General features: G+C 38.5%; 1 protein-coding gene across 2 annotated transcripts in view; it reads right to left on the reverse strand.

Annotated features, from left to right (window-relative positions):
- Window positions 1–1,194: 1,194 nt before the first annotated feature.
- The window catches only part of SEPTIN7 (septin 7), a 62,167-nt gene continuing 48,872 nt past the window's right edge, over window positions 1,195–14,489 (reverse strand). The window contains exons 8-13 of one of the 2 annotated variants that reach the window (XM_075271206.1): window positions 14,352–14,403; window positions 13,114–13,239; window positions 9,798–9,818; window positions 6,129–6,264; window positions 5,421–5,560; window positions 1,195–2,292 (exon numbers count right to left, since the gene is read on the reverse strand). In XM_075271206.1, coding sequence (XP_075127307.1) covers window positions 2,253–2,292; window positions 5,421–5,560; window positions 6,129–6,264; window positions 9,798–9,818; window positions 13,114–13,239; window positions 14,352–14,403 — 515 coding nt within the window. In that variant the 3' untranslated portion in view covers window positions 1,195–2,252. The remainder of the gene's footprint in view (window positions 2,293–5,420; window positions 5,561–6,128; window positions 6,265–9,797; window positions 9,819–13,113; window positions 13,240–14,351; window positions 14,404–14,489) is intronic. The other variant, XM_075271207.1, reaches the window with a different exon arrangement.

A 14,489-nucleotide genomic window follows, 5' to 3' on the forward strand; every position in this document is an offset into this window, starting at 1 on the left:
TTAGATTCTGCTTTATTTTCTGCCCCGTGGATGAAAGTCAAAGCAGATCAGGCTCAGATGAAAGAGGCTTAACAGGAGAAAGTCTTGTGCCATGGACTCTGCAGTGGAGTTCACAATAAGATTGAGCAGGATGCTTTGTTTATAAGTGATTTTGAGGTAGATTCTGCCATGTGAATGTGCCCTAATAGTGTCCCACATAAGTAATATTACTTATATGGGATGGAGGGGCTATTAAACATGGGGTATACCAGTACCTTATGGGAGTCACAAACTGTGGGCTTATTGAATAGGGCGACCAATGGGCTAAAGAGGGCAATCAATGGCAAATGGGCAGGGCATTCTGTGCCACTTATTTCCCCTTTAGTGTCCTTCTGCCAGTGCCCCGTTGATGACCATATCCCATTTATTGCCAATTTAGTCTTCTGTGAAAAATGGTACTAAAAAGGGCAATAAATGGGCATCAAGGAAGCATTGGACATAAGGACACTTGCAGTAAATTCACACAGCAGAATTGTTTACAGCGGAATCCACCGCAAAAAAATATGTCTCCTATTTATTTCAATATGAAAAACTGTGGTTTTTCTTAAACACATCTCTATAGCGGTCAGAACTCTGATTAAAAATAGGTGCTGCAAAAACCGGCTTGACACTTCTCTTTTTTGGAAGATTTTCCAAGATAAGGATATGCTATTTGGTGTGTATTTTGGACATTTCTACAGCTGAAAAAAAGGAATTCACCAAAATAGCACATAGATTTCTAGAGGTTGATTTCTCTTGAAATCTGTGCCAAATTTATCAGCTTTTAGATGGTGCCGTGTGAACATACATGTCCACAAGTGCTAGTATCCCTCCCACCCACATGATTTCACAGCAAATTTGTCTGCAACAGAGCAAGAATGCAAATTAGAAAACACACACCATGCTTTTCGATTCCACATGGAAAATGTCGATGCCACCAAAAAAATTACAGCAAATCCATCACTTGAACTTGCCTCACTGAAAATCTTCGTTGTGCATATAAACAATTCACAGTGGTGATTTACTTTCCAAACAGCGCTGTAAGAAGTTACATTGGACATTTCTGAAATGCCCATAGATGTGAAAGGGATCATGCTTGCTGTCTGCAGCCACCAGATGGATTCTGGTATACTGTACGAAAAAAATAAAATAAAAAGGAAGGTCCACATACATGCATTATTACATCACAACATTGTTTATTATGTGACTTTGTACAATACAAACAAAAAAAATACAGAACAGAATGCAGTATATGAATACAGCTAAATGCAAAATTGTGATGTTCCTCTCCTTGTCAGGCCAGGATTCCCATTTCTAGCAAAACATAAAATAGACTGCACAATAGGGTAGGAACAGAATGTTTGTTAATTTTCTCTAGAAATGACCTATAAATGCATCATTCCTGCTGCATTACCACAAAACATAGGAAAGTATTTAAAGAGGCAGAAAGTAAAAAATAAAAAAAAATAATATATATATATAAAGGTTTTACTCACTGACACCTACTGCAAAGAAATAAGATATACTTTAATTCAGTAGGGCCCATACTCAGAAATAATATCTAAAGTAAATGTTATTACAAAAAGGAAGCAGTAAGTAGAGTCTCCTGGAAAGAAGGTATTATACGGAAAAGCATATATTTCAGGTATTCCCCACTCACTAGAGTTTGATTTTTGGGGAAAAAATGAAAGAAGAGAAAGCCAACTGTGCGCTGTAAGCCTATAATTCCCATGTGTATCAAACAATGGAAGTGTCAAAATAGGGCAAAATTAAAGGAAATGACAAGAAACCGTATGCATGGAAGTTCTCTATTACATGTGCGCGAGTTAGAAGATGCAACAAAAGTATGGCGTTTATCTTCATTGTTAAGCCAGAGTCCTTGTACTGTGGAGTATCCTGCTACCAGCCACCAGACCACGCGTATACAACAGTAAAATGAGTTTTCTTGGTTTTAAAATGAAGACATCAGTTAAAAAGAGAAAGAGAGGGAGGAGAGAGGGAGCAGTTACTTGCAGCGTATAGTTCTCCAAGTATGCAAAAAAGAAAAACCTCAAACAATTCAAGGCATTTTAATCTCCACTAAGATCAATAATAATAAAAAAAGGTCATGCCGTTTAATCCAACATTAACAGATGCAACTGGTTTCAAAAGTGGCTGAATGGCTCCAACAAACACTGATGTCTGTGCTGGCAAGTTGGCAACTGATACAGAGTATATGGTGGTCAACAAATGTCTTAAAAGATCTTCCCTTTCTTCTTATTTTTCTCCAAAGTCCTAGGTAAAAAGAAATGGAAATGAGTAGGTATACACACATACATAAAATTCACCAAAATGAAGACATTCATCAACTGAGGAAACATTCCCTATAGGACACAACCCTCTAATACGCCTCTTAGTGTGCCATAGTCTGCTTGAAACCCTACTGAACTCCAAGTCCCTCAGTTGTGCTGCCAATTCTATAAGACTGTCAAAGACAGACAAGCACTTTATTCATCTCTATGGGACGACTGCCAAAGAGAAGTGGCATAAAGTGACACGACTGCTGCTTTACTCAAACAACGGGAGTGAAACCAGTGATCATTCCTCCACCGATAAGATACTTAAAGCGATATGCTTATTTATTTAATTATGCAAGGTGGTCAAAGTACATTAAAAAAAACCTGTTATTGCTGCTGCTGTCAACTATGTCTAAGTACCTGTACCTATGAGAAGCCTCCCATGATAGAATAAGAGGCCGCACTGTGATTATGTGACTTACAGAAAAGGGTGACGTTAGGATAAGGAAAGACACCGAGTACACAACTATTACTACTGAGGGGATTTAAAAAAAAAAAAAAAAAAAAAAAAAAAAAAAATTAAAACATATATATATATATATATATATATATATATATATATATATATATTTACACAAGGAAAAAAAAATTACATGGGTATCCCCTTCAACGAGGGTTTTCTCATCTCAGGGTTTCAGCTGTCTTCATATTTCCTATCCCCTGCACTTCCTGATTTTCAGCCTATTCCGGCAATGAACATCTGCTTGTTGTAAATGGCAGAGTTATCTCTGGATTTGCATACACAGATAATAGAAGCAATACTTAAGAAACTTATCGAGCCCTTATCAATGCTGAAAAACTGAAGGCAGTATTCAGAGTGAGGGAGAGAAGAGAACGTGAGAACAGGGACTGAGTTATCAATCCGACCTGTTTAATAGGTCTTCTAACCTAGGCAACCAGCTGAAAACAGTGAAGAAAGCTCAAGCTACAATTCGGAATACGATCCTTGAAATGGGAATACCCCTTTAGTTCATCACGCAGCTGCTTTAATAGAAAATATTAAGCACCAGCAGCACATTTTTCAGCTAGGGATAAAAGAGATGGATGGGAAATCCCACAGTGGCAAATATGAGGCTTTCAGCCACAATTCAAGGGCAAATAACTCAGCTGAAATAACTGACAATTCAGGCCCTTGTTAAAAAGCCAGCCATTATTTCCTTACTCCTTAGGATGAGGCCCCACATTGCGGAAATGCAGCTTTTTTGTTGCAGATTTTGCTGCGTTTTTTGAGCAAAAGCCGGAGTGGCTTGCTCAAAGGGGTGACGTATACCTATCTCCTATATATTTCCCATTCCTTTTGTAGCCATTCTTGGCTTTGGCTCAAAGAAACACAGCAAAATCTGCAACAACAAAAAGCAACGTATTCGCAATGTAGGGCCTCAGCCTAAGAAGAGAAACAGGGAGTGCCTGCATAATAATCCATTCACAATAAGGAAATCCTGGCTGGGTTTGTGGCAAGTGCCAGACCATACAAAGTTCCTGTATTTATGGCGGTATGTACTGGCTACTTATCAAGGCAAAAGACAGAAACCTCTAAGACAGTTAAAGAAACTCTTTAAAACTTATCACATTTTTTAAACTAACTATTTTTAAACATATTTATAGTTTTAGACAATTAAAAGATAAATATGTTGATGTTTGTGGGAAAACTGCTGATCTCTGTCACCAAAACCCAGCATTTCAACCCAGTCCCACAGATATATTCATTATTTTCTCAAAGGGAACGCACAGTTCGTTCCATGTGACCCTGTGCCTCCATTGCAGACTTGTAGCTATTCTTTTTAATATGCAAATAAGATTTTTGAATCACAGAGGGTACATCCATTGCTCCAAAGAGGCATATCAAACAAAAATGGGGACAATTTGGTAAGAAAGGCTCAGATTCAAACACAGGGGAAAACACCGGTTGATTCAGGTGACCCTAACCTATATATTTGCAGGGCTGGATGATATGATGGGTCCTGATTAGAGACTCTCTAATGGTAAATACTCATAAAAATTGACCCTGTAAAGTAGATCTCTAGGTAGCAGAAATGACTACACGGCTACTTTTAGCAGGAACCCGTATCATGCAGAACCTACACATCTTCTTACAGACTGCAAAGACTTGGAAGATGTTTACAGGGGCAATACAATTCCAACAGGTTAATAACTATCAAAGTGTATCTATCACTTAGGGTACATAGTAACCCCATAGCATAGCACATAGAAGCAGAATGTGCTAAGATGATGTAGAGCTGATGCCATCTTATATTTCACAGAGGTATAGGAAGCTATGACCTGTACAGCCAATGCACTCATTGCATATTGCCATACTGAGCTATGGAATGTTCTCAGGTTAAAGATTGAGCAGGATAATGGAGACAACATTTAATAAAACATATTTCATATGTCAGCCATGTCGTGCTGTTAATACAAAGGGATATCAATCAGTATATATTTAATGCATATGATAGGAGCTCATTTCTCATATTACAGTGCGACAATCTCTGAAATGACGTAGAAGCCTATTTTCAGGTGGAACCATGTTACCTTGTTCAGTTGGTTACTATGGTAATTTTTACACTGAAACTGTATATTCCTATTTTAGCTACATCACTATGACAACATTTTCCATGTGCTCTGTCACATAACATACTGCGGCGTTTCACTACAATCGTATCCACAAGTCGATAGGTCTGCTCTCATTTAGGTCTGTTTTCATCAGAAATCAGAACAGATGCCAGCACTTGTTGCGCACTTTTTAAGAACAAGGATTTCAAGTTCACTCCAGCTAGACCCACTTTTGCACTACTATTGACTTTAAGGGACAGTGCACGCTGAGTTTTTTGGCGCTGATTTTGACGCTGAATCCGCCTCAAAATAAGCCTCCATAGTCACTTGGATAACCGAATTAATATCCATCATATTATTATTTCTTTTTTTATTGGCAAATCAGAACATAGCCTGAGTGTGACCTACACCTGTCTAAAGTTAACAAATGATGTGGTGAACAGAGCATCTTCCAGAAGAAGCCATTTTGTGGTCCTATAAATATATACAGCACTAGTTTAGAGTTCTCAGTACCTGGATGAATTCTGCTGTTCCAGAAGACGTTGCTGAGTTTCCCAGTTCAACTTCTCTTCCTCAAACTGACGCCTCTTCTCTTCCAATTCTTTGTGCTGAGCCTCAAGATTCTTTTTCATCTGCTCATGACGTCGCTGGAGCTATAAAAACACACACTGCTATCACAATTGTTATGTCAGCATTGGTGAAATATATTCATTTAGCCCCTCCGCGAATGTCCTAAACACTCATGTAAGGTAAAGTGATCATAATTCACCTTTGAGCATTCAGACAAAGGAGTGGCTAGAGATTTAGCCAATCCCCGGCATGGACACTGAATAGCATTAAACTGCTTGCAATATGTAATACATGTGATGTACCAAGGCCCAAAAAAACCTATTTATTTATGTATTTTTTATTTTTTTTTAAATGAAAGTCGACACAAAATATGATCCAAGAGGTGTCAACAGCTTGCAAACAGCTGGTAAAGAAAATTAAGCTTCCAATAAACAATATTTTCATGTCTGCAGAATCTAATACTAGTAGAAAATTGTAGATGTTACCATATTCAGTTAATCCTTTTGCAAACTCCCAAGGTAAGTAGCAATTCTTTCCACCAGTATTGTTTGGTAAGATATAATAAGTGACTATTACTTTTTGTCTGACAGTAATTCAACATTTACAGACACATATTCCCAGAGAAAAAAATCTGTATAAAAGGGTTCCTACTTCTGCTTCAGAATCCTTGAGTTTCTGAACTTTCTCCTTAACCTTCATCTCAAACACTTGTTCCATTTCCATCTCCATTTTCTTCATCTTTGCCACATGTTCCCTTCTCTCTTCTTCCATCTGAGCTAGAGGGCTCCTAGAATACATGGAAAACCAGATTGTTCAAAGTAGTGTAAATTCATAATAGACAAAGCAAACAACAGGTTAAAAATAAATAAATTGATGGAATGGAAAATGAGATGAACGATGAGCCATTAAATGACAGTGTTACTATGGAGATCCCTTACACTACTATTTAGCTTAATTAGTTCTTTTCAATAGGAATACTGGAAGAGAGTCTACTCTGGTCTAATACAGTGAATTATTAAATATGACCTGTCCCATCTTAAGATTTTTAGCAATAATCATGTATTGATATCAGTCCAGCAAGCCAAATCTAATGAGGGGAGATATACAAGGAACTGGATGGAGAAAGATATCGGAAAATGTAAAGCAAATAAATAAAACGACCTCAATAGCAAAGAGCTAGCAAAAGCAGAAAAATCTTTACATGGTCCTAACACTGGGAAGAAATGTTCATAGGCTAATGCATGTGTTGATTGACAGGTTATATGGTGGCAGGCTGTGTAAAATGGCCTTAAAGAGAACCGGTCTCCATTTCCAAGAAAATCACAACTTCAAAAAAGTCGGGAAACTGTAAACGGTATCAGAAGAAATAAAAACAAAACACCCTCACAAGAATGCAATAATTTAGGCAGGTTGGATGCTCATGATCTATGTGATTGGTAATGCAAACGACTGCATGGGAATATAGCGGGAAGAAGCATATACACATTATATTATATATATATATATATATATATATATATATATATATATATATATATATATAAAATTTATCTCAAAACCATTTAGAAGTCTTTTCTGGGCCAAAATGAAAAACTGTGGTCATAAAAATTTTAATTCTTCATAGGAATCTTGGACACAGTGAGCATTTCTGGTGTTTTGATTATATAAGGTTACATTCACACTACTGTTATTAATGTCCATTGCTGTCACCCATGATAGGAAGACAGCAACAAACTGTAGCAGAGTAACAGACACAGATGAGTTCCCCCCAGCAGTGACCATTCACACGAATGCTAATCTAAACAACATGGCTGACCCCGTTTCCCATCATGTTTCTTTACTTTTGTAATAAAAGAAAAAGTCAAGTATCCATATTTTCTACAGCTGGGCAAAGAGGGCTGAGTCTGTATCTGTCACTTAATGGCCGTTGCTCTCATCCTGTGAAGAATGAGAGCAAGGTACAATAACAACAGTGTGAACCTACTCTAATTCTGTTCAACCATTCCAAAGATACAAGTCTATTTAATGTTGATGCAAATTAAGGAATACTAGCCAAGTGGGTGGTAATACTACATGCAGCGCCGCACCTCCCATGAGGCGACCTGAAGCGAGCGCTTCAGGCGGCACTATGCCAGGGCCTCAGGGAGGGCGGCATTTTTGCTAACCTAAGCCAGTCCAGGACAAGCTGTCCTGGACTGGCTTATCACCGAGCGGTGGTTTGGGGAGGCCGCTGGAGCAGCGCTGCTCCAGCAGCCTCCCCTCACGCTCAGGCAGAGAGCAGGCAGTCTCCGGGCCTACTCTCTGCCGGCGAACGGGGCTAATAATAAGTGATAATCCTGTTGACCATTTTCCATACCGTAATGCTTTCATCTTTTCTACCAGCACCAGGTAGATGCACGTTTTTCTACCTGATAACCAACACAGCTCACCATGAAGATGTCTGGAAGCTTAGATGATGATTACTTTGTGCAGGTCACTCAAATGCGACAAACTTATATCAACTAATTTTAGTTTTCTAAAAACCAGCACCTTAGAAATGAGGAATTTGTCTTCTGCAATGTTACTTCGGGTGCATTCACATGGAGGAAAATGGTGAGGAATTTGGTCTGGAATTTCAGCGCTGAAAAAAAAGCCTCCCATTGACTTCATTGGGTTTCTCTTTCTGCTAGCAATGGGAGGCTTTTTTCAGCGCTGAAATTCCACAACAAATTCCTCACCATTTTGCTCCGTGTGAATGGACCCTTAAGGTGCTAATACAACTTCAATAGCAGTTAGCTGAATGACAGCCGTTCTTCCCGGTAATCCCATATACGTGCACACTTGATTCAGCTACAAACACAATTTTATTTGGGAACAGCACCTCTCTGGTAGACACAGGTTTCCATATTTGAAATTAAACATTCTAAAACCTTCCTTTCCTCAACAGAAGAGTCAGGAGCCCCACATATAAAAGACATGTCTGGTATCACTATAATGAGTGCATCTGATGACTTTTTTCCTTTTGCAAACAGTGGCCATCTTACCGTATTTTCTGGACTATAAGGCGCACATAAAAACCTACGATTTCCTCAGAAATCGTAAGTGCGGCTTATAGTCCGGTGCGCCTTATATATGGATGGAAGCGGCGGCAAAGTCTGCGTGCCGCTTCCATACATACATAAAAGGCACCGTAAGGGTGCATTCACACTACGGAGCAGGGCTGCCGGACACTTCCTATTCATTTCTATGGGAGCCGGCATGCGAGCGCTCCCCATAGAAATGAATGGAAAAAAGCAGTCCATTCATTTCTATGGGGAGCGCTCGCATGCCGGCTCCCATAGAAATGAATGGGAAGTATCCGGCAGCACTGCTGTCACGCCGGCGTGAATCAGAATGTGAAACTTACCGAGCGGTGCAGGGCGGGCATTCAGGCCTCCTCTTCCTCCGATGTTCCGTCCTTCTCCTCCGGCGCTCGCGAACTGATAATGACCTGGACGCATGCGCAATATCATAATGCTTCTACTACGGCTACTGCGCATGCGCCCAGGCCATTATCAGTTAGCGAGCGCCGGAGGAGGACGGAACATCGGAGGAAGAGGAGGCCTGAATGCCCGCCCGCCCTGCACCGCTCGGTAAGTTTCACATTCTGTTTCAGGGTTTTATTTTAAAACGGGGGAGGAGGGGGGGGGTAGTTTGATATAACTTTTACGGTTGGGCTCTATCAGCATGATTTTGCTGATAGAGCCCCTCCTCGCCTGCCGAGCGCTTCCAATAAAAGCGGCTGGCACGCGGGGGGTTAAGCGGCCGCTGGCAAAGTCTGCCTACCGCCGCTTTCAATAACATATAATGCGCACCGGACTGCGGCTTATAGTCCGGTGCGCCTTATATATGAACCGAGACGGACTATAAGGCGCTCATGGGCAGTGCGCCTTATAGTCCGTAAAATACGGTACTTCATCACTAATGTTATTCTCAATAAGTACAGTATTTTATTTGCACTATGGCCTTGTTGACACAATGGAGTTTGTTTAAAGTTTTAGATTATACACACACACAAAAAAAAAAAAAAAAAATCTTAAACCACAACTGGAACTAGATCCAACAGTTGAAAAAACATGTGTATTGGCACATAAGTAATGACTTCATCTTTATCTGAACTTAGTTTCCCTGGATTTATAACAAAGACCATGGCCCCATTTATTTTTTGCCTATGACAGAACATTTGAAAAGGATTAAATAAATAAATAAATAAAATAAAAAAAAAAAAAAAAAAAAAAAAAAAAAAATCGATAAACAAACAGAAGTATGTGATTTTGGAAAAATTTTAAAAAGACCACTTACATGCCTTCAACTGTTTCAAGTCTAAAAAACAAAAGCAAAACAAAAAAAAACAAAAAACACAAGGACTTAGCATGCGTAAATTAAGCAAATCAAAATTAATCAATTAAAGAAAAGCTATTTTTTGTGCATTTAGGAACAAGAGAAAGTGTAAAGAAAAAGGAGATCAAAGAAGCAAAATTCAGATTCTAGATTAGACAAACAGCCAAGTATAGAGAATAATATTAATATTAAAATTTGTAAAGGGAAGAGGAGAACATCCATGTCTGCAAAAATGCATTGGTAATAGCGAAATCAGTATTCATGCATTAAGATTTCAGAGCAACATGGCATACAGAAATTAATAAAGATTATATCCGTGCGTAATCAATTCAATGGGGGAAGATGTGTGTCAAAATACTATTTGTATAAAAAATAAATAAATAATTTGTATGCAGAAATATACAAGGCATAGGCAAGTTCTACATCTGGCTACAAGAAGGGGCTGAAGCCTTTTGCAGTCAGTTTAGGTTGTATAAACAATGACCATACGTTCTGTTTGTGCCAAGAACCAAGTTTCCCAACATGCCAATTCACCATCAACATTTATCAGTCAAAACTACAAGTACACTTTATGAGCATGTGACAGTATGGACAGAGAACACCTTTCATTTCATGATCAAAGTCATAATATAAATGTGACGTGGGAGTCAAGTGTGGAGCTATAGAACAATGAGAATTAGGACATGAAGGAAACACTGACAGCAAATAATACTATATTCTTATATACATGGCATTTTCATGAATTTCAGATCAAATACAATGTCAAAAAAAATAATGCCATTGACACATGTCTGATGGGGAGTTCCAGTGGGTGTATGGAGTCTTATAGGAAATGCTACACGGGTTCTCCTTCAGAAGAAAGAAAATCTCTAATGCCATCTAGAAGCAATAACCATATACATCAATGTTGACCCACAAGGAGCTCTTTGCACTGACTTATCTGGATGGGGCGTATAAAATAGGGGTATATCAAGCAGCCATTTCAATTCTCAGAGCACTGGGAACTTCTCTCTCAGCAAGTAGGTTAAAGGGATTGTTCAGGGAGTTAAAGGGGTTGTCCAGTATACATTAAAAATTAACCCCTAAAGTAAATCCCCCCCCCCCCCCCCAACTTCTAATTTACTTCAAATGGATGGAGGCTGCATCTAATCACATGACTGGACCCTTCCTGGTACCCCAAAGTCTAGCATGAAGAAACTGCCCGGAGGAAGAAGGGTAAAAGTAACTCCTTGGACAACCCCTATAAGCAGAGAAAATTTAAGTTACTCCGAAATGAAACAAATCGAAGCTGTATATATAGCTATATCAACATCAAAGGATTGTGAACAAAGGTAAATAGGGTGAAGTGGAATATATATAGTTTTAGATCATTGTGCTCGGACAGCACACCTGTTTAAAATCCTCTCATTGAAGCCTACACTTATTTTTAATACATAGAGTATGCTGTAGCCACAAAGAACACTTCTGGTACTTTTTATGCTGTTAAACATAAGCTTTATAAAGTTTCCTGTATTTCCCTGAATATTTATTATGCGTGTAGAATAAGCGTCACATAGCACTGGCTGGGTTGAGTAGAGAGACACCATTTACCCCACAAGTCGCTCTTATTCGTTTCCAGCCATCTGGGTCACTAGCTAATGATTTGTAATATACAGAATGTCTTCTGCAATTCAGATTCCAAAGTTACTATTAGCTAGAAGTGAAGATCTGGGCAAGTCAGTTATGTCACCAAATCTCGCACTCAGCCTTGGGCCATGAAGTTATAGAAGTACAATCTAAATACTAATACAAACAGGGAATTATTAGCAAAACCAAGCAGTGTGGTGATCATGGCTCCATGTGTAGAACATACAAACATAAGACTGTCTTAAGGAGCAATCCATTGTAAAGGATTATACATTATGTGGCATGTTATTTTAAGATAGGTGGCCTATTTCTGTAAGCACAGATTTTTTAAATATCTTGGAAATAAACAAAACAAAAACAAACAAAAAAGCAAAAACAAAAAACACCTTGGAAATAAATAAACCTAATAATAAATTACTTAAGACTTTAAAGTAGTAAATGTCTGAAAAATGCAAAGGCTATACAAGTTATACAAGTGGTCAAATACAATATGTGATAAAAAGGTGTAGAACAATTCTATTATAAAGGCTGGAGAATAAAGTCTCCATGCAGCAGGAGTTGGCAGTCCGACCGGTTTGCTATGCACATGAAGTTTTCTCAACTGAGCCAGAAGGGGTCACCATACGCATGAGATCCAACATCTCACCACTCCCACTTCAGCAGCATCCTGAACTTTTACTGGCCTCAAAGTAAATTAAAACCAGACGCTATACTACAAAGAGTCAGCCATTCAAGCTAGAGCTGCACATTCCTCATCACACACATCAGATCTACCAATACACATTCCTTCTCCAATGGGAGGGGGGACCAAGAGATCCTCAGACAGCACAGCAGTTAGATTTTAAAGATTACCACCTATGATCGGAGAGCATGTCAAAGGACCTATAAGAAAATAGATTTTTTTTCTTGTATAAGCCCACTAGTCAGCACAGAAGCTGAACACCCAATTGACTTCTGTCTTCAATAATGTCTGAACTACATTTCAAAGCAGGCCTGTGCTTTACTAAAGTTTCGGATTTGTTTTTATATATGCACTTTTTATAAACGCACTGAGGATGCTTTACAGCATTTGGTTACAAGGAGAGATAAAAGAGGGACAGGATTAAAAAGCCTTACATGAGTATGAGGGAAATAAAGGCTGATTTATTGGCTCACTGACAGGAAGTGCTTGGCTATCTTAACCTGTCCCCTAGAATTCAATGGGACAGTGGCATGCACACATCATCATTGCTCCATTAAAAGGGGGGGAGACACGACTTGAGTTCCAGCATTGTCAAGTCTCTATTTCTGCCTGGAACTTTGCTTTAACCACAATGAGTGTACTTGTAGCAGATATGATCCTGCTTTCATAGTCCCGCTTTTTACAGATTAGTTATAGGCTTCTGAACCTTTCAGGCGGACAAAAGACACTTCATGGCAACCATCCAAAGCATAAGAAATTCTTTTCTATAGGTCATGGAAGGCATATTGTTTGTGAAGATGGTAGTGTAACCATGGTATATGAAATGAGACACAGGAAAGTGACACAAAACAGATGATTGTGACATGTCAAACAAATGATAGCACAAGATGGAAGAAGGGAATGGAATGATAAGAAATGGAGAGATGTTACCCAGAACAGAGAAGATGTGACCACATGGTAGGCACTTACTTTGTTAGTTGGCCTTTGTTTTTGTTGTTATCCACACCGTTGTAAGTCACAGCTGCTAGTTTTCTGCTTCTGTAGTTCTCATAATGTACATTGTTGGTGACATCCTTCAGATCCTGCATGTGAGTTCTAAAATAGGATGAAAAGAAATGAGCTTGCTGCAGTGCAATTCACTATAGGACAGGACAGAACATACTGTGTTTTATGCATATGGTGGAAGAATACACATCATTTTGTAACGGCTCCAATATAACATATGGGATTTGCAATAATGTATACTTTTTTTTCCTGATAATTCTGCATCTTAACTTGAGTCCACTAATACAATTTAAAAGCGCTAGTATCCTCATAGTTATAAACAGCTTGGACATCATGAAAATGCAGCTGTCAGAAAGATTTTATTGATCCCTGCGATGTCTGGTTTCTACATGGACTGCTGCTATTGATTGGATGAATAGTTCTATGCACTTCTATAAGCAAAGCAGACATTAGAAACAGTCACTACAGACACAGGAACTAAGACTATACAGCTCAGGGCTGGCCTCCAGTACAAGCATTAGCTACTAATTACATACATATATTCTATGGATTTATTCCAATCTATTCAGCCTGACAGTACCAACACAGATGAAAGACTAATTCAGAACACAAATTCCACATTGCTTTGGTCCAAATCTAATAAATACTAATGTGTTATAACCTAAGTATTCTCATATATATATATATATATATATATATATATATTTTACATATCTATCTATCTATCTATCTATCTATCTATCTATCTATCTATCTATCTATATCTATCACTGTTGCTTTGATAAAATATGGGTAGTATGCATAATAACCGGATACTATACATAATAACCGGTAAAGGTGGTTAATTGACATGTTATTATTAATAATATCCACCACCCTCTGGTTAGTATGATAAATGTCACACTTATGCAGATTTGAACCTGTCTGTTCCTGATGTGGACAGGAGTAGAAGGGACTCCAGGAACATTCTTGGGGTCATTCTGCAGGTGGATGCTGATGGCAAGATGTACGAGATTGGCACTAATGAAGGACGATTGGCTCAAAAGTAGTCTAGGAACCAGTTTGCCACGTTGTAACAAGTATAAGGTTGTTTGTTTACAAATGGTAAGAATAAAACAGTTTTTTTCATTGAATAAAACATTGTCCATGGTTAGTACACTGACCCTGTGAACACCAGAAGAATCCATAGTATATGTATTTACCTTATCAACATGTTCCGCAGTATAGTGAAGTCACAGTGTTCGCTGTTTTCAACTGTAAAAAGTAAAAAAGATACTAGTGTGAAAAAGGCTATGAGAGCAGAAATGAAAGTTCATGTCTAATGTTCATACATTGTACAG

Source organism: Leptodactylus fuscus, chromosome 4 (genome assembly GCF_031893055.1).
Source record: "Leptodactylus fuscus isolate aLepFus1 chromosome 4, aLepFus1.hap2, whole genome shotgun sequence".
NCBI classification, from domain to species: Eukaryota; Metazoa; Chordata; class Amphibia; order Anura; family Leptodactylidae; genus Leptodactylus; species Leptodactylus fuscus.